The sequence below is a fragment of the Puma concolor genome, chromosome D2 (genome assembly GCF_028749965.1).
Source record: "Puma concolor isolate L17-30 chromosome D2, mPumCon1.1.hap2, whole genome shotgun sequence".
In the NCBI taxonomy this organism is placed as follows: Eukaryota; Metazoa; Chordata; class Mammalia; order Carnivora; family Felidae; genus Puma; species Puma concolor.
The window spans coordinates 79,688,623-79,715,251 of record NC_141677.1 but is presented as its reverse complement, the minus strand read 5'-3'; the positions used below and the strand labels follow the sequence as shown (position 1 = coordinate 79,715,251).

The 26,629-nt window shown below is 46.1% G+C and overlaps 1 protein-coding gene across 1 annotated transcript in view; it reads right to left on the bottom strand.

The window, feature by feature from the left end:
- Positions 1 to 26,629, bottom strand: part of LOC147576210 (scavenger receptor cysteine-rich domain-containing protein DMBT1) — a 101,135-nt gene that overhangs the window by 48,828 nt on the left and 25,678 nt on the right. Inside the window, exons 12-25 of the mRNA XM_086679468.1 lie at positions 24,955 to 25,023; positions 23,886 to 23,957; positions 17,434 to 17,463; positions 15,894 to 15,953; positions 13,446 to 13,475; positions 12,308 to 12,346; positions 10,875 to 11,022; positions 9,160 to 9,350; positions 7,893 to 7,922; positions 7,194 to 7,235; positions 6,033 to 6,350; positions 4,510 to 4,539; positions 2,691 to 3,008; positions 1,871 to 1,903 (exon numbers count right to left, since the gene is read on the bottom strand). Of these exons, the coding sequence (XP_086535594.1) occupies positions 1,871 to 1,903; positions 2,691 to 3,008; positions 4,510 to 4,539; positions 6,033 to 6,350; positions 7,194 to 7,235; positions 7,893 to 7,922; positions 9,160 to 9,350; positions 10,875 to 11,022; positions 12,308 to 12,346; positions 13,446 to 13,475; positions 15,894 to 15,953; positions 17,434 to 17,463; positions 23,886 to 23,957; positions 24,955 to 25,023 (1,410 nt within the window). The remainder of the gene's footprint in view (positions 1 to 1,870; positions 1,904 to 2,690; positions 3,009 to 4,509; positions 4,540 to 6,032; positions 6,351 to 7,193; positions 7,236 to 7,892; positions 7,923 to 9,159; positions 9,351 to 10,874; positions 11,023 to 12,307; positions 12,347 to 13,445; positions 13,476 to 15,893; positions 15,954 to 17,433; positions 17,464 to 23,885; positions 23,958 to 24,954; positions 25,024 to 26,629) is intronic.

Here is a 26,629-nt window from a genome sequence, read left to right as displayed (position 1 = left end):
GCTGAGTGAATATTTCTACCATCCTGTGGCAGATTAGAGAAGGCCATGCATTCTTGGACCTGCCTCCTGTCACAAAGTGGGATCTAGGTCTCCTCACCTGACCCTGGTGGCCTCTGTTTTGCCCAACAGAATATGGCAGAGGTGACACTGTGCATTAAGAGACTGGAAGCTTCCATTTATCTCTGAGAACAGTGGCTTGCTCATGGCACCCTGAGCCACCTTATAAGAAGTCTGACTACGCTGCTGCAGAAACTGTGTGAAGAGGCCCCAAGACTGCCTGGGGAGGAAGGGGGCCCTGGCTGAGCCCATGCTTCCAGCTGTCTCCACCAAGCACCAAGCATGTGAGTGCAGCTGCCCTTGACTCTCCAGACCAGTCTCTAGGTGAACAGCACCAAATAACCCTGCTCAGTGCTATGTGGAGCAGAAGAGTCTCCCATCTGCCCAGTGCCCGAATTCCTGACCCACAACAACATGACGTGTCACTGAATAGTCATTGTGTTAAACCACTATGTCTGTGGAGTAGCAACAGATAGCCAGAATGGTTCCTGTCACTCAACACGATCTTCCTCGTTTCCCTGTCATCTATGTAATCTTCAGTTTACCTGAGTTACGGAAAAAAAGACAACTACAGGTAGGCCTTCATTTAAACATCCACTGCCCTTAACCCCATCCATAATGGCCTTTTAACTTTGGATGGCCCTTTCCCCTCACTTGTGACCCCAACACATAAAGCTGGTCTGCCCCCCGCCCCGAGACACTCAGAACACATCAAGGTCTCCTCCAAGGAAGTGTCCAAGAAGGATGCTTCTGACAATACCTCATGGCTTGTGTAAGGTCTCTGAGGCTGTGCGGGGGCAGGCAGTTTCATTCAAAGGGCAAGAGATGGGGTCTGTAAAGTCCAGTTCGGCTACTTTCTTTCTTTCTTTCTTTTTATTTAAGTTTATTTATTTTGATAGAGAGAAAGAGAGAGAATCCCAAGCAAGCTCTGCACTGTCAGTGTGGAGCCTGATGTAGGGCTCAGTCCCATGAACTATGAGATCATGAGCTGAGCTGAAACCAAGAGTCTGATGCTTAACGGACTGAGCCACCCAGGTGCCCCTCTGCTTCTTTCAAATCAAGTTATCTTGGGCAGGCTTTGGTTCTCCTTAATCCTTAGCTGCAAGGATTAAATAAATTAATTCATACAGAAACCCTAGCATCATGTCCTGCTGCTGTGCAAGTGCTCAGAAATGTCTATTGCAATGAAACAAAATGCCTTTTCATTTATCTCCAGTGTCATTTCATAATTTACATTGCATGTGTTGGTCTGTTTTTGCTAATCTTTTTATTACAGATGAATATCACTCAATCATTACATTACAAAATCTTTGAAAACAGGCAAAAGTCGTAAGATTTCCAAGAGCATGTACTTTGTGGTCAGACTGACCAGTGTCAGTACTCGGTTCCACCATTAACTTGCTGAATGATTTCAGGAACGTTACTCAACCTTTCTGTGCCTCAAATGTCTCTTCTGTAAAATATAATATAAAATTCCTTTTTGCAGGATTAGCCATAATCTGAGCAAAATGTCTCCCCATCTTTGTGCTCATTTTAACCTGTCTTTGTGTAGCCAGGGCCAGTGAAATGATGTGGTAAATGAGACTGGTGCCCAAGAACACTGACGATGTGGGTAGCCTTGGGTACGTTGCTAACTTTCTATGTTTCAGTTTACCTACCTGGAAAAGTACTTGCCTCAAGGGGTTACCGGGAGGATGAAACAAGTTATACATATGATGGACTGAGAACAGTGCCTGGTTCTTAGCATTTATAAGTAAATTGGATATTAATATTATTAGAAAGTTGTCCAGACTAGAAAAAGATACGGACATACCTGGAGGGGTGGGAGGAGGCAGTTCTTCTGCACCTGAATGCATAAAGAAAGGTAATAGGTTGCTTACTTCAGTGAATCCAAAGCGTGGAGGAGGTGGGTGGCAGATAGAGGGGAGAGGGTACAGATGGGGACTGAAGGGGAGACACAGGACTATCTGGGCACAGGACTCAGCCCTCCTCTGGCAAGATCCCTGACCGAGGGACGTGGGACACAGCAGCTGAGTTACCTATGCCCCACGGCAGGCAGGGCTGGATTACTCATGGCCCCTCTTATGCTGAATCACCTGGATGACTTGAGAAAATGCAGATTCCAGCCCCCTTTCCCAAACTAGTTCATTGTGATCTCTGGGGGCGGGGCCCTGGACTCTGCATTGTAATGTCCCGGGTGGTGCTGGGGTACGTGAACATTCTAGACTTCCAGGTGCTGCTGAAGTGTGTGTGTGAGCCCAGGCCTTAGTGCAGAGCAGACGCTCAAGGATTATTTCATGCAAGAATGAGTGAATGCGGGGCGCCTGGGTGGCGCAGTCGGTTAAGCGTCCGACTTCAGCCAGGTCATGATCTCGCGGTCCGTGAGTTCGAGCCCCGCGTCGGGCTCTGGGCTGATGGCTCAGAGCCTGGAGCCTGTTTCCGATTCTGTGTCTCCCTCTCTCTCTGCCCCTCCCCCGTTCATGCTCTGTCTCTCTCTGTCCCAAAAATAAAAATAAAAACGTTGAAAGAATGAGTGAATGGGTGGATGGATGAAAATTCCATCTGGGATGCGTAGTTTCAAAATGTCTTCGAGAACAACATTAGAAATTATTGCCCTAGACGGCAGAGGCTACCTGAGCAGATGACACCGGCGTCCTCGTGGTGGCCACAGTTATGCTCCGACCAGCCCAAGTGGGCGCACTGACCCAGGGAGTGCTCCATCCCAGAGCACTGTACATTGTCCAGGAAGATGTCTCCAGAGCCGGGGCCAAAGTGGGCCTTCCCAAGGGCAGACACAGCCCATCCACACCCCAGCTGTCGGCACACAACCTCAGCTTCGTTGAGATCCCAAAGGTCGTCACACACGGTGCCCCAGGCCTCCTGGTGGAGGACCTCCACGCGTCCTGAACACCGACCTGAGCCACCCACCAGCCTCAGGTCTGGCCAGTCCCCTGCAGAGAGAGATCTGGTGAGTGTGGTCTCCACATGACCCACCTGAGGTTCACCGGCACCGGGCCTCTGAGGCTGGCAGGACTATGGGGTTGCAGAGGGACATGCCCGGTCTTGAGCCCTGGGACCTGTCCTCACGTTTCTCATGTGTTCCTGAGCTGCAAGGGGTGTGGTCTTCAGCCAGTTTATTTCATTTGAAAGGTATTTATTGATTGCCTTTCCTGTTAGGCACTGATGCTGCAGCTACAAAGCCAAGAGATATGGTTCCTGCCCTCAGGGAGCCTAAAGTCCTTCAATCACATGCAGACACTAGGACCATGCCTTATTCCACCCTGCAATAAAAGCGGTGAAGGGAACAGGTGCTATGTTATGAACAGACCAAATGGGGCACCTGGAAGGAATCCTCTTAAAATGCTGAGAAGGATAAATACCTAGTAATGCAATTGCTGGGTTGTAGAGTAGTTCTATTTTTAATTTTTTGAGGAAACCCCATACTGTTTTCCAGAGTGGCTGCACCAGTTTGCGTTTCCACCAACAGTGCCAAAGGGTTACCCTTTCTCCACATCCTCCCCAACACCTGTTGTTTCCTGAGTTGTTAATTTTAGCCCACCCTAATGCTGATTTGAAGGGGCACATGCACCCCGATGTTTATAGCAGCATTATCAATAGTAGCCAAATTATGGAGAGAGCTCAAATGTTCATTGACTGACGAATGGACAAAGAAGATGTGGTGTATATATATACAATGGAACACTACTTGGCGACGAAAAAGAATGAAATTTGCCATTTGCAAGATGGGACTAGAGTATATTATGCTAAGTAAAATAAGTCAATCAGAGAAAGACAGATATCATATGATTTCACTCAGATGTGGAATTTGAGAAACACAACAGATGAACATATGGGAAGGAAGGAAAAATAAGATAAAAACAGAGAGGAAGGTAAACCATAAGAGACTTTTGAATACAGAGAACAAACTGAGGGTTGCTGGTGGGGTGGTGGGTGCGGGAGGGGCTAGATGGGTGATGGGCATTAAGGAGGGCACCTGCTGGGATGAGCACTGGGTGTCACAGGTAAGTGATGAATCACTAGGTTCTACTCCTGAAACCAAGACTACACTGTATGTTAACTAAATTGAATTTAAATTAAAAAAAAATTAAAAAACAAAAAACAAAAACAGTGAGAGGGAGTGGGCCAGGGAAGAGGTGAGGAAAAGCCTTTGAGCCAGAGGGAAAAGCATATAGTTATGCCAACAGACCCTGAAATGCCGTTTCCCTCATGCATGTGTCTAAAAAGTATGGACTCACACACATACACACATGTGCGCACACACATACAGCCATTACCACGTGTAAAAAAGTCATAAATAATAATTCCAAAGGTGTGAAAACCTCTGCAGTTTAGACAGAGAATGAACTTAGAGCTGGGAGACAATAAATAGCCCAAGAAAAAAAATCAGGAACAGCAGATATTTGAGTCCTGTCAAGAAAAAGTGTCACCTACCTGGACTATTAATAAGTGATTCTTCAGCATCTGTTTATATAAAGAATACATATGTCAGTATTTTTCAAAAATCCTGCCTTCCACTATTGAAAACAAAGGTTTTAATTATATCCTTGCAAATGTTTATTGATCTGATAGGGGAAGGATTCATCCGAGGCCATAACAGAGAGCTTCTCTCTCTCTCTCTCTCTCTCTCTCTCTCTCTCTCTCGGCTTGCTCCTGCATGGCAAGGAAACCACCAGGGGGGTATCACTTGAACTGCCGATTTTGTGGCAGATGAATGTGACTTTGGGGAGTCATGGGGGGAAACTCAGATAGGCAATAATCTTCCAGAACATGGAAACAGGAAAAACATACGGCCCATGGAGTTGCAACTAGGTCAGGCATGCCAGGCATCACAGGACGCCAAGAAGCAAACAGATGGACAGATGAACACACCAACAAACAGACGAAGCTTTTAAGTATCACCTCACATGAAAGTCACAGGGAGCAGGTACTGACATCCGACAGAGCCTCTCCTCACATGAGCAACTCCAAGTAACAAGTTCCTGATCTTTCAAATCATACCAGGTATTACAGTTCTTAGTTTCGTGAAAGACATCTCATTGTCAGAAAGGGTTATTGATAGACGTTCCAGAGGTGACGTCCTCACTCCCTACTAGTGTTTTGTACACAACTAAAGCCAAAGTATTTAAAAAAATTGTAATGTCATAAGGCGATTAAAATGAGCCACTTTAATTCACCGATTCCCTTGGTGTGTTGAGTGGGGAAGGTGGTAGTACAAAGGAGCCAACGCACAGTCCCTTTGGCAGGTATCTGCACGTGCTTTACAAAGACAGCTCGAATCATTTCAGCAGTCCTGCAAGACAGCAATCGGTCTCCAATTTTACAGAGGGAGAAACTGAGGCTCTGAGAGCTTAAGTGTTGCCCAAATGCCAGTTTGAATGTCAGCACCGGCTCTGGGATCCAGACTCAAGTCTGTCCAGCTTGACATCTCCTCACTGCCTCTGAATGAAAGACCTTTAGATAAACTCCTTAAAAATTCCCACTCCTGTATTTAAAGGGGCACCTGGGTGGTTCAGTCGTGATTTCTGCTTAGGTCGTGATCTCATGGTTCATGAGTTTGAGCCCTGTATCAGGTCTGTCTCTCTCTCTCCCTCTGTCTCTGACCCTCCCTTGCTCATGCTCTCTCTCTCTCTCTCTCTCTCTCTCTCTCTCAAAATAAATAAAAAAACTTAAAAAAAATTCCCGTAATTGAATATGTTCTTTGCACTTGTCAGTGCTCAGCAAAGCACACCTACCTTTGGTGATTCTTACTACCAAATTAGAAAATCAGAAGGTTTTATTCTGGGAGGTCAGCAGTTAAAATCTTATATTTTTGACCGAGTTAGAAGAGATAAAACAAAAACCGAATGCCATCTGGTTGAGACCCCTGTCCCTGTCTCTGGCCTGCTCTGAATTCCAGCAGGGTGGTCTTAAAGCATGGTGGGGCTGGCAATGGCGTCTGAAAGAGGAGGGGCTACCTGAGCAGATGACACTGGCGTCTTCGTGGTGGCCACAGTTGTGCTCCGACCAGCCCGAGTGGGCACACTGACCCAGGGAGCGCTCCACCCCGGAGCACTGAAGGTTGTCCAGGAAGATGTCTCCAGAGCCCGGACCAAAGTGGGCTTTCCCAAGGGCGGACACGGCCCGTCCACACCCCAGCTGTCGGCACACGACCTCAGCTTCGTTGAGGTCCCAGAGGTCATCACACACGGTGCCCCAGGCCTCCTGGTGGAGGACCTCCACGCGTCCTGAGCACCGACCTGAGCCACCCACCAGCCTCAGGTCTGGCCAGTCCCCTGCAGACAGAGATCTGGTGAGCATTGCCCTCTGGGACACAGCACATTGCCGATGAGCTGGCTGAGCTCTCCACCCTGACACCACTATTAGGGATGGACAACTTGATGAAACAGTCAGTCAACTAGTTAACCTCCTTGTTGGAGGTTAATACATAATCAAGATTGTCAAAGGTAACATTTAGCCTAAAACATTTATTAATCGAGCATCTCTTGGGCCAGAGGTATGTGCCAATCTGTTTTAGCTAAATGCAGAAAAACAATATAAATAATATTCAGTGATTTGTGGTTTTGTGAAGTGCGTTTGTATGTGTGTGTGTGTTTGTTCATCTTCACCTGTACAATAACTCAGGAGGTAAGCAGAAGAGTCCCCGTATAGCAGTTTTATCCATAAGGAAACTGAAAGTTGGAGAAGTCAACTCTCCTGATGCCAAAGTTCACTCTTTTTCTCTGCTATTCCATCTCACTGCCTCTGGAATGGCTCTGATGCCCACTCATTTTGAAAAAGGAGGTTAGTGATGCAGATATAGGGCAACTATGAGCAGGACTGGCCAAATAAAGACAAGATAGGACCCTGCTAGAAGGCACTTGTAAGGTGCTCAGGCTTTGATGACTCAAAAAACACTGAAGGAAAAAAAAAGCACTTTCCTCACCCTGGGATCTAAAGCCAAAGAATCCCAAGAGTTTTGGATGCCCCCCCCCAAATCTGCATAGGGTCAACTGGCCCCTTTGCAAATAGAGGAACTACTTGCAGCGGTTTTAGTTACTGTCCATGAAGTAGGTACAAATGCAGGTGCCAAGAGCAAAGAATTCTTGGTAAACGAATGAACGCATCCCAGGGCTTACCTGGTTTTGCTGTCACTGTCTTGGGTGTTGTCATTGGGATTGCTGTGAATACAAGATGACACCCTTCAGGTAAAAAGGGAGGATGTGGGTAAGTCAAGATGGCCACCTCCCTTAAGTACCAAGATTCTGGTTGACTCTTTCTCCCTGGCATCTTTATAATGAGTGACCCCCCCCCACACACACACACAATCAAACTCTGTTTACACGTGATCTTGCTATTCCTCAGATGTGTGGGATCCAGCTGAAATGATATTGTCCTCCTCTTCTCAGCTGCTGGAAATATAACAACACTTAAGTTGTGCCATTCTGTGCCAAAATGTGAACATGCAGGGTGTCCTTCCAGGGAAAAAGGCATTTCTTCCATGTGCTGCTGTTTTGTTAACTTTCCCTAAATGGGGAATGCTTGATTAGGTGCGTCTCAATGTCTTTGATAAAAGCAAGGAATTGAGAAATCAAATTGACGGTTACCAATTTAGAGACCCAACTGTTGGTATGTGTCACTTGGTGCCACAGTGAATGAGCATCAAACTTGTGCAAGATGTGTGCAGACAGAATGTCTCGGCTAGCTGGACGGATATGAGAAATTCAGAAACATAAGACAGAGATCAAACTATGCAAATAAAAGCACCAGCAGTGGGGACAGAGGCAGACACACGAAGGAAGAATGAAGGTAAAGTGACAATAGTAAACGTGACTCACTGATTAGATGTGGGGTCCGGGAAACCGCCTCTGCAATGATAGAGAAACCTCATCAGTAACTGTTCAATCACGGTGACAGTGACTTTCTCTGATCCACTTTGTGACACAGAGCATCTCCTCTCTGTTTCACGGCATATTTCCCAAGCTTGCTACTGAGCCTCCCCGGCGCCTGCTGACAGAGTGGGAGACTGGTCTGAACTGTGGTTCAGACTGACTGGTGGACCAGGGAGGACGCTAGAACTGCACATGAGGTCCGTGAGGCAGCCTTTTTTCTCTTAGTGGTAAATAGTGCAGGACCCATCCGTGGGTGACCTCAGGACAATTACTGAACCTCTTATGCCTCAGTTTCTTCATCCATAAAAGGGGAAGAACCATGGGTTCATGTGAGGATAAGGAGGGAACGCATATAAAGTGCTTATAGTGTTGCCTGGCATGAAATAGGCGTTTGGTAAATGTTCGTTGCTATTTTGATCACCTTCGTTGTGCTTACCAAACCTTGAGAACCTGGGTTTCATCAGAAACCAACCTTGGCTTAGCTTCTGTCTGCCTTCTGGCTGCACGTCCTATACACCCCATCTCTGTGCTCATACGGCTCCCTCACCTGCTGTGCCCCCTCCCTATTTCTCGACTCACAGCTTGGCCAGCCTTAAAGACAAATGTAAGGCTGTTTCCTCCTATGTTTCCCTCATGTGTACAGCCTGTGTCTCTCTCTCTCTCTCTCTTTTCTAATGTTTTTTTGCTGAGATGCGTGTGTGGGTGTCAGTTTAGTCTATTCTAGTCTATTCTATTTGTTTGCCTTCATTTAGTATATTCTACTTGTCCTCTCATTGCATCATGTGCTCGTCTTGAACTTCTAGGTTGTACTCAAGCCCCTCCTAGGCTGAGACCACACCTTCTTTTAAAGGTGTAAGTTTGAAACCACCCACCTAGTACTAGATTCAGAGTAACTCCAGAAATGGCTTCCTAATGGGCTGATTGCAATGAGGTGTTTATGGGAAACCAGATCCATGGTGAAGTTGCCAAGTATTCAGTGCTTATGATGCGCCATCACTGTGCTAAGGGCTTTACTTGTGTCATTTCAGGTAAGCCCCACAACAAGCCTAGGAGGTAAGCTTCTCTTATTCCCATTATAGGGGGAATGGATTGAGGCACAGAGAGGTCAGGTCTCTTGTCCAGCATTAGAGAGTAAGCGGCTGGCTCTAACTAGCCCCGAGGCGGGCCGTCCAGCTCTCGCTCCAAAGTTCCTGCTCCTAACCACTATTCATACCTTTGGCTGCAGAATAATAATAAGCGATGAAGTTTTTCCCTATGTTGTTGAAGCTTCGGAAGTACACGAGGGTCAATGAGCTGGAGGAGGACGCGTAGGTGAGGTAGGAACCAGAGCAGGTCTTCCCCAGGGACTTTGCCGAGGATGGAGGGCCGTCCAGGATTTCAAAATATTCATTGGTGCAGTCGAGGCTAGGGAAGCAAAGACAAATGGCTGCCTCTTGGCCTCCCCATTAGCGGATCTTGGAGGTAGCCATGAGGCAGACCCTTTCTTTCAAGACAACGAAGCTGGGGCAGATTAAAAGCCTGTCAGTCATTTAAACACAGTTTGGATTCTTTTTATCCCACCTTTTCTTAAGGGGATGGGATTTTCCCTGGAAGAGGGAAGAGGAAGCTGAGACAACAGATGGACACCTGCTGATGCCTGGGACTGTGGGTGCCTGGAAGCCCAGGGCCAAGGCTGGGCCAAGCAACGGCCTGCCTGTGGTACATGGCTTCAGGTTGCAAATAACTTATTTACAAACTTTACAGGAGACCTGCCCAGAGGTCTGCCCAGCTTGCTTTGTGCAAGTCATACGATCTGTCAGCTCTTGTTCTACGTTGTGGGGTTTTGTCCAGATGCCCTGGTGTTAGAGTCAGAAGACCATTTCCATGCCTTGGCCCGATGAGTGGTGCCCTCTAAGTCATATTTAAAAAAAAAAAGTTTTTTTTTTAATGTTTTACTTATTTTTGAGACAGGGAGAGACAGAGCATGAGCAGGGGAGGGGCAGAGAGAGAGGGAGACACAGAATCCGAAGCAGGCTCCAGGCTCTGAGCTGTCAGCACAGAGCCCGATGCGGGGCTCGAACTCAGAAACCGCGAGATCATGACCTCAGCCAAAGTCAGACGCTTAACCGACTGAGCCACCCAGGCGCCCCAGTCATCTTTTTTTTTAAAGTTTACTTATTTATTGAGAGAGAGAGAGAGAGAGAGAGCACAAGCAGGGGAGAGGCAGAGAGAGAGAATCCCAAGTAGGCTCTGTGCTGTCAGTGCAGAGCCCGACGAGGGCTTAAACTCATGGACTATGACATTCTGACCTGAGCTGAAACCAAAAGTCAGACACTTCACCGACTGAGTCACCCAGGTGCCCCTAAGTCATCTTTTGATTAAGCAAAATTCAAAAGTAATAAATAATTCAAGTTGTTCCTGGGAATTAATTTCCATAAGACACTCATTTGCGAACGACATCAGACTTGACTACTTACAATATTAAAACCTGAAATTTCTTAATTTATTAGGTCTGTTGGGGGGGGGGTGTTTCCCTGGAATCTGCATCTTTAACCAGACACTGAAACATACATTCCCTGTCTCTCTCTCCCTCCCACCCTCTCACTCTCTCTCTCCTTCTCTCACACATGTGTGTGCACACACACACACACCCACCCACACGTAGATATAGTTTCCAGAATAAGATATGTGGCCCAGCCAACAGTATTGTATTACTTCCTGATTTGACATTGTCCTACAGTTATATAAAAGCCACCATTGGGGGAAGCTGAGTGATGTGTATGCGGGACTCTATGTATTGTTTTTGTGACTTCCTATATGTCTACAATTATTTCAAAATTCAAAATTCAAAAGGGTGTGAAGGACTCTTTTGCTTATGAGAATCAAGCATGGGAAAATGCTTGGAACTTTAAACTGCACATGTACTTAAATAATGTACTTGTGACTTACTTAAGATATGGAAATGCCAGCAGTATATGATCAGATGCCTTTGCCTTGATTTCCCACACACAGGTTATGTTGTCATGCATTTCATTCCGCGGGGGATTCCTAATCGCTCCAGATGAGTTAGCGATAATGCTGCCACACTGAGATTTTTCTAAAAGCAGAAAGGTATTTTAGAATTTCAGTCTTTTTCATTGTTCAGTTCACTCATTTTGTGATTTACGCTTTATTTTCCTTTCATTTTTTTTTTCCACAAAAAAGGTCTTGTGGGTCATTACGTTGTGGGTATTGTCTTAGGACATATCAGACACATAAACCAGTCTAAAAACTCTTGGAAACTTAGGAAATTAGGGCATGAAAGTGTCAGAGTTTTGAAACATCTCTCTCTTTTTTTGAGAATTCTACCACTGACATGGTCTTACGGGCAGAGCAGTTACCCAATATCAGTCAGAATCTTTCCCTCTGGTTACTCCCTAGTGGTGGGTTCTGCGGCTTTGATTTTTGTCAGGCCACCAGTAGTAATGAGTAAGCAGCTTCATTTTCCCAATTAAAGCTGAGCTTACATGGAGCCTGTATGTGTATGAAGATGTCAGTGTTCCATCTGTCATCTGTTATAATTTATTAAAATTACGCTATTAGAAATCCACTTGGTAGTGAGAACTTTCTCTGAGTCATCCACCCCTCCAACATTGACATCATTCTGTGTCTGCCTGTTCACAACCTGTCCATTTGTTTTCCCATCTGCTTGTCTGTCTGTCTATCCATCTGTCCAATACTTGGCACAAAATTAAAGATAACACCTATGACAGTGGCATTCTCCATCAGATTATCTGGCTGTGTGAGAACTAGACCTACACTTGATTGGCTCTGGTCATCTACCTGTGTCTCTTCCATAGAAGGACCAGCCAGGCCCTCCAGGCATCAGTATTATTTTAGTCCTTTATCTCCAAGTGGTGCTAAGAAAAGTTTAGTGAAGCTTTTGGAATCCCAAGATACAGGCAACAAGAAAGGGGGGGGGATGGAAATGGAAGATGAAAGAGAAAGGACAAACAAGGAAGACAGAGATTGTCAGAGAAAGGAAAAGGTGGGGAAGAAGAACAAGGTCATTATGGAGGCAGCTCTCTGAAATGATGCTCTTGGGTAGCGCCCTGGCAACATTGCTGTGTTAAGAGCTGCAATGTCCTTCACATGTAGTGCCCATGGTGGAGACCACACAGGCTGGCATTACTTGATTATTTGGACTGCCTTCTTTGACACAGAAATGGAACTGGAACTGTAAATTTATCAGCCTTCATTATTGGACACTTTATTCAGAACATGATTTCCGAGGGATGAGCCAGATAGGGCAATAGTATTTTTGCTCCATTTCCTTGGAGAACCACTTCAGGGCTTGAGATGGAAGATGGTGGTCAGAGCAGCCAAGGACACCAAAGTCTCACCTGCCATCATTGTTCCTCCTGTGAGGGCCAATGGGTGATCTGTCACACACACAAAGGACATGTGGCTCATCAGCTGGTGCTGAGGTCCCCATCCCACCTGCACATGATACTCTGAAGCAGCTCATAACAAATACAGTGTGGGGTCCCTCCTAGAACTTCTAAGTCATCTCTGGGGGCAAAGGCCAGAGCATGTTAATATGTAGGAGATGGAAGAAGCACTGATCTAGATCCTTCCCAGACTTTGATAAATTATCCTCTTGTCAGACACACAAATGAGATATCTTAAAATTCAGGGATTAAGAAAACTAAGGACATAAAATTCTGGCACCTGTAGACAACTCCAGTGACCCAAGGGCACTTCGAGGTAAGAATAGGAAGAGGCACTGATTCATCCCTTCTTTTGACCTGGTGAGTCAGCACCTAAGGATGCTGCAGATCCTCCTTCATGTCCCCCGGAGACCCTTTCCTGGGACCAATGCATTCCCACCTGCTAGACAACCCAGGAGGCAATGTGCCTGAAGCTTTATCAGAGCTTTTCCACTCAGCCTTACTTATGACCCATTGTCCGACCCAAAGCTGAGGGCAGGGCATCAGGGAATGTGGGAGATTGAGAAGGAGAGATGGCACTAGCATGGAAAACTCTGGGTGCTGGCGCTCAGAGCATGCAGGAAAACCAATGGCAAAGGCGGCTCTGGGGGCACCAGGAACAAGGCAGAGGCAGGGAGAGGGTGGGGATAGAATTGGGTCACCTTGACTGTGGCCAGGTCCAGCCCACCAGCCATCTGCCCCTGGGCAGGAAGTGTCCTTCCCCACCTCTTATGTTTTCACCACCCCCTACCCTAGCCACCCATATCTCATTGCCATTACCTTGCAACCCCCAGAGCTGACAACCTGAAAGTGCTATGCAGAGGTCTGGGAAATTTAAAATCTGCTGCCTCTGTGTAAAATGGGGAAGAAGTAGAAAGCGAGGCTGGATCAGATGATTTCTAAGGTACTATCCATTTCTCCCACCAGACAGTCAGGTGACTCCGTGGGTCCCAGTCACTCCACTGGCCTAGAGAATGACATATCCAACTTCCAGCAGAACCTCTTCCCCAAAGTTTGGGTAAACTGCACATGTAAATATCGCCTTCCTTACCTGGTGGTGTGGCCATAGAATATTCAGCATCTGTAAGTGTGAAGGGTTAAGATATCTGCTGTAAGCAAATAACGTATTGGTTCTTTCTCAATAGCTACATTTACGTTGTTTTTTGAAAAGTACTGTCTTGGAAAGAGCCAAGGCTGGGCTCTGCCAGGGAGGGGAGCAGGGGTTTACCTGAACAGATCACGCCGGCATCTTCTCCGTGCCCACAGTTGTGGGAAAGCCAGCCGATGTGGGAGCACTCCTCCAGGTGCTGTTCATCCCCCCTGCAGCGCACATTGTCAAGGAGGATTTTCCCAGATCCTTCCCCAAAGTGGGCCTCACCTGGGGCTGAAATGGCCCAGCCACACCCCAGCTGCCTGCAGATGATGTTTGCTTCTGACAGATCCCAGAGGTCATCACACACGGTCCCCCAGACTCCCCAGTAGAAGAGTTCCACGCGGCCTGCACACCTTCCGTGGCCACCTACCAGTCGCACGGGGGCCCAGCCTCCTGGGGAAGAACCAGGGGTCAAGGGGTGATGGCCACTCGCTCTGCCTTTTGATGACTAGACTATCTGATACCCAACCTAACTTTTCTTACTTTCTATGACTTTGTTATTCACATTCTTCACGCTGTTGTGTGAGATCCCATGCCATTCTCCATGTGTGTCTGCTTTGAGAAGCCTATAATGTCTCCCTTATCCACACTCTATTTAAGGCCGCTTGCCTGTGGTAGAGTATTTACCAAAATGACCACAGTTCTTCTCTTCCCGATCTCCCCACTCTTTACAATGTGACATTGCAGCTCTGCCCAAGAGGTTCTAAGCTGGTGGCCTGGGACTTGCATTGGCCAGTAGAATATGGCAGAAGTAATGGTGCACTCATGTGAAACTGAGGCCTCAAGAGGCATGACAGGCTTCAGTGTACTCCCTGGGAACACTGAGGTAATCATGTGAATAAGCTTGAGCTAGGCTGTGGGTGACGAAAGACACATGACCTCATTGCCTCCATTACCTCCGATAACAGCTATGGAACTATAAGACATGTGAGGGAGGCCATCCTAGGCCAGGAAGTCTTCACCTGACTTGCTGGATAGTCACAGATGCATGAGCAAGCCCAGCCGAGTCAGCCAAGACCAGCCAAGCCTATCTTAGATTGGCAGAGCTGCCCAGGTGACCCTTAGACTCATGAGCAATGATAAATGATCGTCATTTTAAACCATTGTGTTTTGGGATGGTTTTACATGGCAATAGATAATTTATACACTTGCTTATCTGTTAAGATAAGTTACTTTTTGTGGTGACCATTTTGCAACATATACAAATATGGAATCATTATGTCGTAGACCTGAAACTAATACAATGTGATATGTTAATTATACCTCAATAAAAAAAATGGATGTAAAGAAGAAAGTTTGGGCAGATATATAAAAAATGTAAATTTATAAAAAACACAAAAAAGAAAGATGTGGAGTGTGAATTCATGTGATTGAACTCACAGAGCCAACAATGGCGCCTTTGGTAATCACCACACCCTCAAAGCCATGGCCAACAGCCAGGAGGTATGGCACCTGCTGGGCACTATTCTACCAGGGATGCTCAAACCCGGAAGAGTGATAATGGCTCCTCTCTCTCCTTCCTGAATCTTTTTTCTTTTTCTTCTTTTTTTAAATGTTTATTTATTTTTGAAAGACAGAGACAGAGTACGAACAGGCAAGGAGCAGAGAGAGAAGAAGACACAGAATCTGAAGCAGGCTCCAGTCTCTGAGCTGTCAGCACAGCTTGAACTCATGAACCGCGAGATCATGACACGAGCAGAAGTCAGATGCTTAACCGACTGAGCCACCCAGGTGTCCCCCTTTTTTAATCTTTTGACTGTACAGCTAGATTAAGAGACTCAGGAGTCCAATGTTTTACTCCTACCTTATCTGACCTCAGACTAGACCTAATTTGTAAAAGAAAAAAAAAAAGCTAACTCAGGGCTGAATATCCTAAAATATTGCTCATCCCTGATCACAGCAGAAAACCATCTCAAAGAGCCAACTCACTGTTCACTAATTCTGTATGGTTATCGGCCAGCCCTAAGTTCTAATTTGGAACACATGTTAATGTCTCCAACCCTGCAGCTCATAGGGAGTCTATCTGGTTTCTTCCCTGCTTGACATAATCCCATTGCCCCCTCATCCTTCAAGTCCTGCCAAGAACCCTTGGATCTGGATGGAGACCCTCTTCTGGGAGCCCATGGCATTCTGTGCTTCCCCGTTAGAGTATTCACCACACTTTTTGGTAACATTTTCTTCCCCCCTCCTCCCATGGACTTAACTTACTTGAGGATCAGCTCTGTTTATTGCTATCTATAACCCCAGTGACATTATGAATCCTTAGTGACATATATTCATTCACCCATTCATTGTTGAATGAACAAAGTTGTTCAGAAGACATATTATAAAGAGAAACAGTCTTACCTGGAGGGGCAGAAGAAGGTGGGTGTTGAGTCACTGATGTGGGAAGTAGGTTCTCATAGGCTGTTGGTGGGTAAAAGAGAAGGATGGTCATCTGGGAGCAGTCAAAACATTGGGAGAAGATACAGTTGCTTCAAGGCGTCATCTGCCTTCTCCCAGGATTCACCAAGAATAACCATGACACTGTATTCTAAGTCCAGTGACCTCACAGCCACAAGATCTTCATTTAGGACAGAGCATGGTATTATTGCCTGTTGACGAATGAACATGCACTACATGGCCATCAGAAAAGCAAAACTCGTGGACAATTTGCCCCATGTGACCTGCTGTAGGAGAGACCATCAGTTGGCCATCATCTCTTTCTTTGCTGCCTTCTCTCCATGTGTGTCATGACTTCACCTGAACAAAGCAAGGAGATTCACAAAGCAGTTCCTGGAAGTGGAGTGCGGGAGAGGGAGGAGGGCATCAACTCTGAAATGCACCAGAAATCTTTGAGGACAAAGAAACTATTTTACATCTTGACTGTAGTGGTGATTATACAGCTGCACACAATCACCCAAATCCATCCAACTGGACCTGAAAATGGGTGAGTTTTATGGTACACAAATCAAATATTAATTAAAAATATGATGGGTTGATGGATGAATAAAGGGATGATAGACATATTGATAAATTTATCATGTGATCTAGGTAGGTAGGAGCTCATTTTCAAATCCTTCAAATTCTGCTGCATATTTGAAAATCATCACAATAAAATGTCAGATGGGAAAGGGTCCCCCAATTTCTAGTACAAGACCTACATCTCCGTCCTTCGATGAACACCTCTCACTTGCCACAGTGCCACACACTTCATTCAGCCAATCCACGTGGCTGCTGATCCTCTCCTTGTTAGTCACAGAATGTCAAAGGTATAGAATTTTATGGAGCCTGGACTCCAATGTGCCTGTTCTAATGACATGGAGAGTGAGGGCCAACGTCATTCACCTGGAGGGAGACCAGCCAGGATCAGATTCCTTCAGCTCAGGCCCTTTGGCCCCCACCCCACACACACAGCCTCCCTTAGTTGGCATTTGACCAAAAGAAAAGATTGTGCCCTTAGTTGGCATCTAACCAAAAGAAAAGATTGTGTGAGTGCCTGGCACCAGTGCTTGTCTGGTGCCAGGCATTTTGGGCATTGTCACATGCAATTCTCAATTATTCAATTCTCTATGTTATTCTGACTCCTATGAAGAGAAATGAAGATGAAACGGGATCAAGAGATGACATCACTTGGCTGAGGTCGTATAACTGAGGGTGAGCATATGCCATGTCTGCCCTCCCATTAGGGTGCAGACCCCGTGAAGGAAGAGCACTGGGGGGAGGGGTTTGACCTCTGCTGTGGCTCCAGTGTTTACTGGCACACAGTTCAGCATATGGTGGACACTCAGTCAATATCCATGAACGGACAGATGGGTGAATAATGAAGCTGGGAACCAAACCAGGATCTGACTCTAAACCCCACACCAGGTCTAGTAGATGAGGCCAAATGTAAGACGGGTCCTACCTGGGGGCAAAGCAGCTGCAGACTGAACACCTGTCAACATGGAAAGAGACTGAGCATGTTATTGTGTCTTATTTAGTGATTATTTACTGGTAACATTCTAGTTTTAGGGAGCTTGGAGGCAGACAGAAGCAGATACCATGCCCTTGAGGATCTTAGCATGTCCTGGGGATTTGAGCCATGAGACCAGTCAGCAAATGCTGAGCATCCCAGGGGAGCTTCAGAAGGCAGTGCTCCCCTAGGGACCTTAGATGTTGATGGGTATGGCTCAGGACAAGCCAGGTGCATCCTGGCAGAGCTTGTCATTCGTAGGAACGTTATCCCAGCTGCCAGAGGGACAGAATCAGGTAAGATTCTGTGAGGCAGAGTGCCAACTGGAAAGACACATAGGTTTGGGAAGGTCACCAGGCCTAGACATGGAGGGCTTGGAACACCAGCTGACAAATTTGGCCCATCACCAGAGGTCACAAACTCAAACTCGAAAGTTTCCAAGAGCCGTGGGAATAAAACAAGTCAAGGGGTTTGAGTGACGGGGACTGTGTGAACTGGAAAGCTGTTTCATGACCAAAGAGTCAGCTCTTTCTCAGATCCAGTTGGTGAATGTAATAAAAGAATTTGTTGTTTTGAGCCTTAACTTCTGTTTATACTTTTTTTTTTTCCACAAACGGAAGAATTTGGATTTTTATGCCAGATAATGTGTTTTGGCTGAGTTCGAGTTCAGCCTGAATTTTCAAACCAAACAGGTCACATCTGAGCCTGGATCCATGATCATGAGCCGTACTCAGCAATCTGCAGCCAAGGGGATGGTCAGGTCAATGCATAACTTTGAAAGGGTGTAGACAACACCAGTGGCCTGCCTTGATCCACTGACATTTCTGGACCACGCTGGCTGTGTGTGTGGAAGAATGAGTAGTGAGGGGATAACAGTAGCCTTCCAAGTGAGGACTGACAGTCAGCCCCTCACCTGTGCAGATGACACCAGCATCCTCCAGGTGCCCGCAGTTGTGCCCGGCCTCACCCCTGTGCACGCACTGCCCCAGGTGACTCTCGCTGCCCGCACACTGCACGTCGTCCAGCAAAATCTTCCCAGAGCCTGCCCCGAAGTGGGCCCCCGTGGGTGCCGCCACGGCCTGGCCACACTGCAGCTGGTGGCACACCACTGTGGCATCGGCCAGGTCCCAGAGGTCATCACACACGGTCCCCCATGTGCCCTGGACGAGAACCTCCACTCGGCCTGAGCACCTCCCTGTGCCATTCACCAGCCTCACGGTCATGGAAGCTCCTGGGGAGACAGAGCAGCGGGATATTGTGAGATTGACCTTTATTTATGTCAGCATGTTGCCTTGATCCTGTTACAGTGGGCCGATATACTGCTGTTGTCATAATTCCTCTGGGTTGGGCAGATAGAGAGATCAATGGTCTTGGAACATCAGAGCTGGACTTTCTCCTTCCCAGAAGGGCCAGAAGACCCCAGTGAACAGCAACATCTGGCTTCTGGAGGGGGAAAGGCAGAGGTCCTTGGGTCTCAGCCTTGCACACATATCCCTGTCCCACTGACGGCAGAAGAACTTCAGGGAACCCTTGACTTGAGGGCCATCTGGATGTGATGGCCATGGCTTTGTGGACAGCTGACCAGAGTATTTCCATGGGAGTTGCCCAGTACGGTGTAATCTGGAGATTACAGAGTGCTCTTTCTTGCACTAAAGACATTTCTTTGCCGCCAGCACAGTGGTATTTTTAACCATAGAACATTCCCTTAATGCCTAATAGGGGAAAAAGTTGATAGAGTTCACCCCTCAGGATTTACAATCAGTGACAGGATGGAGAAACCACACACTTTGCACTATCAGGGCAAGTAAGAGGGATACCTCTAGGAGTCTAACAACACTATTGGTGACAGACATTTCATCTGCTTTGAGAGATCAGTTTATGTAGGACTGGCTTTGAAACAGGAAGATGATTTCTGCAGGTCGATCATAAAGGAAGGAGGTTCGCCCCAGACAGAGTGAAAGGAGGGGCAAGTTCACGTGGAAGGGAAACCTGTGGGGGCTTCAAGTGCAACATGATTTGATTAAATGAACGCATTTCCTCTCCTTCCACAAGCATGTGAAAGGCCTTAAAATGTAATCTGCAAGGACAGAGAAAACGGGAAGAATAGGAAGAGCTGATGGGAAAATCCCAGCACGTTCTTTTTAGAAACTAGAGACCAGAGAAACCTCGTAGATGATGTGTTTGGAGGAAGAGGATGCCAACCAATGTAGGATTGAGGTGCTGGCAAAGAAGGGCATAGTGGTCAATTGTATTTTCTAAAGGTGTCTACAAAATCTCTCCTGTTCCTCGAGCCCTCTGGAACCTTGACACTCCCATGTCGGAAGGAGGAGTCTCTGTATCATCCCTTCAAAACCAGGTGGGCCTTTGTGACTTTCTTGACCAATGGAGTGTGGCACGAGCCAGGGTGAGGGAAGTGCCATGCACTTGGGCTCTATTTCCTCAGGGGACTGTCTCCCGGAACCCAGCCACGACCCTGGGAGAAAGGCCAGGCCTAATGCAGATGCTGATGTTTGAAAGTCAAACATTTAAACACACTTCTCAGTGTGTTTAAGTTTTTCTAGGTCAGTTCTCTCACCTCAGCAAAAGGCAAATATTTGATGACAACAATGATGGCGATAGTTATTATAGAACTAACGTTTATATAGACTTCCTGGTGTCCAGCACTAAGTAAATGATGCTTTCAGCATCTTTAACCTCCACGGTGATCCTCCAGCCACATCTGTGTATCTATGTGTGTGTGTGTAGATGTGTATATATAAATAATAGTGTGTATACATGTGTATAGACACTCATGGATGTATTACAGGCAAATATATTCTATTATAGTACCCATATTGTAGGTGAGGAAATTAAGGCACATAGCAGTTGAGTAATGTGCCCAAGATCACACAATTCTGGGGAACCAGTGTTTGAAATTAGGAAATCTGTTTCCCTAGCCTATGCAAGAAATCTTAGTGAGATTTATTTAGTAGGAAACAAAACGAAAACTAGAGATAACTCCCAGAAGAATCAGATTACTAGTTTGTGGGTATAGAACCAAGGTAGTGGGTGAAGTTGGAGAAGGAAGGCTGCATGACAGTAAGTCTGTTAGCACCGTGTAGTTGTTAATGCACATGCATAGAGCACCTTGGTGGAAGAAAGGAAGGAAGGAAGGAAGGAAGAAAGGAAGGAAGGAAGGAAGGAAGGAAGGAAGGGGAAGGAAAGAAGGAAGGAGGGAAGGAAGGAAGGAGTCTGCTTCAGATCCTGTGTCTCCCTCTCTCTCTGCCCCTCCCCTGTACTTTCTCTCTCTCTCAAAAATAAAATAAACATAAAAATTTTTTAAAAATAAGATGCATTTTATTTTGAAATATTTAAGTATGAAAATGTATGCAGGATATACTAAAAGTATCAATTTATATTAAAAAATTATATTACTATACGGGAGTATAGGCTAATCTAGAGCTAATAATTCAATAGTTAAAGTAAAAACAGAAATACCAAAACACCAAACAAAAAGCAACCGAGTAAAAAGAAAAGAAAATAATGTCTTATACTTAGAAGAAAGATATTCTATTTTCTTCTGCTGATTTAATGTAGGAATTTATTAAGGAGTAATGGATTTCCACCCTAAAGGATTTTTTTTTTAATTTTTTTTTTTCAACGTTTATTTATTTTTGGGACAGAGAGAGACAGAGCATGAACGGGGGAGGGGCAGAGAGAGAGAGGGAGACACAGAATCGGAAACAGGCTCCAGGCTCTGAGCCATCAGCCCAGAGCCCGACGCGGGGCTTGAACTCACGGACCGCGAGATCGTGACCTGGCTGAAGTCGGACGCTTAACCGACTGCGCCACCCAGGCGCCCCTCCACCCTAAAGGATTTTTATGATAAATTCTAATTTACTAGAGATGAAGATCTGTTTATTTTTTTTGAAGATCTGTTTCTATAGATGTAAAATATATATGCTCGCATTCCTTTTATCAAAATTCTTTCTTTGTTTTGTGATCCTTATTATAAGTGTGGAGTTACTCAGACTTGCTTTTTTCCCTCAATGCTAACCAGAGAGATTCTAACAGCTCCTCACTGCTGCTGAGGAGAAAGATCTCAGCAAGGTAAAACAGTAACAAAAAGTCCTTCTTTTCAGTTAGATAGAGAAAAACAGATACTATTTTGCTGCATAAAGTTGTCTTTGCAGATAAAATTTTTAAAATTTAATAATCACAGATTATTTCTGTCTAGTGATAGGGTCTGCAATCTAATGGTTGTTTTATTTGTTGCCCTGGCCATGATATTTATATTGACATTCTGCATTCTAGAAGGTTCTAAAAAGCCTGGCGTGCTTCTCTGTTAAGCCAACAGTGATCTTTGGCACCTCCTAGTTCCCTACACGAAAGAGATAAAAAGCAGAATCCACGGTCCCACTAGATTTCTTATTTAAACGAAGAGTTTATAAGGGTCTATGTCTCATTGTATGAATAGCTCTCTAGCTTACAAAATAGGAGTAGGAATACAACACACTACAATACAATACAATTAGTAGTAATATTTCTCTAACATACCAGTTCTTTTGAGATCAGTTAGAATATACACGTGAGTAAAATTGCAATGCAAATGTGCACTGTCAGCCTAATCCCAAGGAGATTACGCTCAGAAGAGAAGGTGAGGAAGCCTGCCGAAAGGTTAGAGGTCAAGCTCCCCTTTACAAGTCCCAGTTCTCCTGGGCCCTCAGAATTTGCTCTGTGGACACCCTCCTCCCCACATCGCTCTGGAAAAGCATGGAAACACCGCAGTGAGACTATCGCCTACAGTTTTCAACTCAGTCCTACCAGGAAATGTGTGCACTGTTCCCCGAAAGTTAAACCTCTTTTCAACAAGGCTCCTGTGAGCACCCTTGGGCCAAAATAGGCTGGCTTGCTATGAGCCATTGCTGCTAACAGGCGGCCTGGCTTACTGAGCCCAGCTCCAAGGATGTTGTCTTGGGGTGGCCCTCCCCACGGCCAATCGATTCTGTACCCCAGGAAGCTGTAAAGTAAGTCAGAATCCACCCCTGCCTCCTGTTTGAAACAACTTTGTGGTAGGCAAAAATGTCATGTCCTTCCTCCTTCCCAAATGGGCTTGGGGTGGTGGTGGTGAGTTCAGACCTGCTAGTTATTCAGAACAACCCAGAGGAGCAGACAGATTCATCGATCAGATGTGGTGGGCACACTGCCTGGGGCCCAGATGACTGCAAAAGACCCCTAAAAATGTCTTAATTTCTTTAAAATTAGAAGAAAAAGATGACCTCAGTCTAGTCTACATCCCATTTGTCTTTATACCAACACGGTCAATAAAATATAATTAAGTATAAGGGTCTCTGAAAGCAAAAGTGCTCAGGGACCCAGGGATGTCAAGAAGCGGCTCAAGCTGGGGCTCGAAACAGAGGAGGTGATGTGTGACTGCTGTGTGATACGCTTTTAAGAAGCAACAGAATATCTACACACAACCATAAACTCCCACCATAGAGTTTATTTGGAAATATAAACACTTGAGGGGAGCCTGAGTGGCTCAGTTGGTTAAGCATCTGACTTGATTTCAGGGCAGGTCATGATCTCACGATTTGTGAGTTTGAGCCCTACATCGGGTTCCATGCTAACAGTGCAGAGCCTGCTTGGGATTCTCTTTCTGCTCCTCTCTCTGCACACGCCCCCTGCCCCAACGCCTCTCTCAAAATAAATAAATAAACTTGAAAAATAAACATTTGATGACACCTGACCTGGAAAAATTCAGTTATCGTGTGAGTTATTGTGGAACCAACCTTCAGATACCCAAATGGGACAACGAGTTTTTTCTCTTTGTAAAGCAGATGTGCAGGCAGGTACCCCAGGGTGAAGAAGGAAGAGACGGGCTGGGGCTCATTCCTAATACAGACTTCTAGGCATATTAAAAGGGTACATTTTGCCTGTCTGTCACCCTGGAAGCTACAAATTTATAAGTTTTTCCTGTTAGGAATTTTATACTAAAACCTACTGAGTAAGTGATTACCACAGCTGACACCCCCGTTTCCTGGCTATGGTCCTAATGCACCTGCACTGTACAATTAGGCTTGCAAGAATGTTCTCTTCCCAGTAGTCCAGAGGTAGCTTTGGACATACTGTCTCCGCCCCCCCCCCACCCCCCAAAAGGCTAGTAGTCACATGGGTTTGGAGTCAGATTGCTCCAGATCTTGGCTTCACCATGTTCTAGGTGGGTAATGCTAGAAAATGATCCTTTCTGTGTCTCATTTTATGAGCCAATGGTGAGGGTTGTGGGGACAATAATGCTGGGAGGTTCTTGTGAGCCCTCAATGAACTGTCAGTTATATGAAAGCATCCGATTCTCTGCTTTATTACATTTTGGTTGTTCCACAAACATTAGCTCCCCCGCCCCCCGCATTTTCCCAAGGACTTACCTGCCAGGGGCGTGGGTGTGGATGGCAGGGCCGCAGGCTCCGTTGTGTCTGTGGTTGCAAATAATCCATCACCTGTCAGCAGGGATGAACAGAAGCATTCCCAGTAATTGGGACATCCCCTAATTTCAACTTCAGAAAGACTAAGTTTCAGGGGTGCCTAGGTGGCTCAGTCAGTTGAACACCCGACTCCCGATTTCGGCTCAGGTCACCATCTCACGGTTTCATGCGTTTGAGCCCCACATCAGGCTCTGTGCACTGACCCTGTACAGCCTGCTTGGGATTCTCCTTTTTTCCCTCATCTCTCTCTGCCCCTCCCCCAGTTGCACTCTCTATGTCTCCCTCTCAAAATAAATAAATACGCTTTAAAAAAAAAATGAGGGGCGCCTGGGTGGCGCAGTCGGTTAAGCGTCCGACTTCAGCCAGGTCACGATCTCGCGGTCAGTGGGTTCGAGCCCCACGTCAGGCTCTGGGCTGATGGCTCAGAGCCTGGAGCCTGTTTCCGATTCTGTGTCTTCTCTCTCTCTGCCCCTCCCCCGTTCATGCTCTGTCTCTCTCTGTCCCAAAAATAAATAAACGTTGAAAAAAAAATTAAAAAAAAAAAAAAAATGAGAGGGGCGCCTGGGTGGCGCAGTCGGTTGAGCCTCCGACTTCAGCCAGGTCACGATCTCGCGGTCAGTGGGTTCGAGCCCCACGTCAGGCTCTGGGCTGATGGCTCAGAGCCTGGAGCCTGTTTCCGATTCTGTGTCTTCTCTCTCTCTGCCCCTCCCCCGTTCATGCTCTGTCTCTCTCTGTCCCTAAAATAAATAAATGTTGAAAAAAAAATAAATAAATAAAAAATAAAAAATAAAAAAAAAAATTAAAAAAAATGAGAAAGAAAGAAAGACAAAGATTTGAACACCAAGCCAGCTTGAAGGTCACGGTCAGGTAGAAATGTCGGCTCCTGACTCTGCTCTTACGCAGGCCAGGAGTCCTCTCCTGGCTGTGGTCAGCGGGCCCGGGAAGGGGCCAGTCCACTGCCCCGCACACAGTGCCCTCCCCCCTATTCCCCGCAGAACAAATAACAACCCACCTGCTAGAATGGCCATCATGGGAAGTGTCGCAGGCTGTGTGGTGGGCACGGCTGTTGTCAGCACTTCACCTGTGTCTGTAAAGCAAAGAGCGGCCTTGTGCACCGCTAGATGCGACCTCCCCACACGGGGAGGGAGAGCTTCAGACAGGCCCCAACAGAAGCCTAGGCGCAAGTCTGTCCTGCTATGGTCTGGGTCTACTCTCTGACTGCCTTTCCTGGCACACCCACCCAACGTGGGTATCAGACCCCACTGTGGGGTAAAAGGCTCACGTGTGGATGGTATGCCCTCGCCTGGCACACTCCGGTTCTCTAAGTGCCCACAGAACCAATGGTAGATCTTTTCCCTCATTTCCTTTGAGGAGCAGCCCAGATGTGTCCTGTCACGGAGACATGCAGTCAGTTACACAGCTGAGTGTTTTCCATTTCGATGTTTGGTGGCTTTATCTTGGCTCTGAGTAGCCAAAGCCGTGTGAGGCTTCCATAGGGCATGAAGACAGCCCTGTTTTCATCTTATTAACTCGTAAAATGGCAATAAAGTATTGTTTTGCTTCCTTTTTAAAAAATTATTTATTTATTTAAAAAAAGTGGGCTCCACCCCCAGCACAGGGCCTGAACTCACAACCTTGAGGGCAAGAGTCTCATGCTCTACTGACTGAGCCAGCCAGGTGCCCCTGTTCTGCCTCCTTTTTAAAATAGCTTTATCAAGGCATCATTGCTGCTCAGAGAGCTGCATGTATTTAATGTGTACAGCTTATTGGGTTCAAACATACACAAACACTTGCAATATTATCACCACAGTCACGGTAATAGACATATCCAACAACTCCCAGAATTTCTTTGTATTTTCCCCTCTTTTTTTTTTTTTTTTTTGTTTTTGTTGTCGTGAACACTTAGCATGGTATGCATCCTCTTAGCAAATTAAAAAAAATTTTTTTAATGTTTATTTTTGAGAGACAGAGCAAGAGAGACAGAGTATGAGTGGGGGAGGGGCAGAGATAGAGAGGGAGACAGACTCTGAAACAGACTCCAGGCTCTGAGCTGTCAGCACAAAGCCCCACGTGGGACTCGCACTCGGGAACGGTGAGATCATGACCTGAGCAGAAGTCGGACGCTTAACCCACTGAGCCACCCAGGCACCGCTCAAATTTAACTACTTGCGTATATTGTATGGTAGATCTCCAGCATTTATTCATCAAGCATAACTGAAACTTCCTATCATTGAACTCCCTCCCCTGAACCCCTGACAACCACCACTCTATTCTCTGCTTCTGTGAGCTTGACTATTTGAAATGCCTCATATAAGTGAAATCATGCAATATTTATCCTTTTGTGATTGGCTTATTTTGCTCAGCATTATGTCCTCCAGATTCAGCTATATTGCTGCCAATGGCAGAATTTCCTTTTTTTTTTTTTTTTAAGGCTGAATGATATTCACTTTATATAGGTACCACATGGTCTTTATCTGTTCACCTGTTGATGGACGTGTGGGTTTTTTCCATATCTTAGCTATTGGGAATGTTGCTGCAATGAACATGGCAATGCAGATGTCTCTGAGAGCCTGATTTCAATTCATTCGGGTATATTACCCAGGAGTAGGATGGCTGGATCATATGCCAGTTTTAGTTTTAATTTTTAAGAATCTTTGAAATGTTTTCTATAGCAGCTGAACCATTTT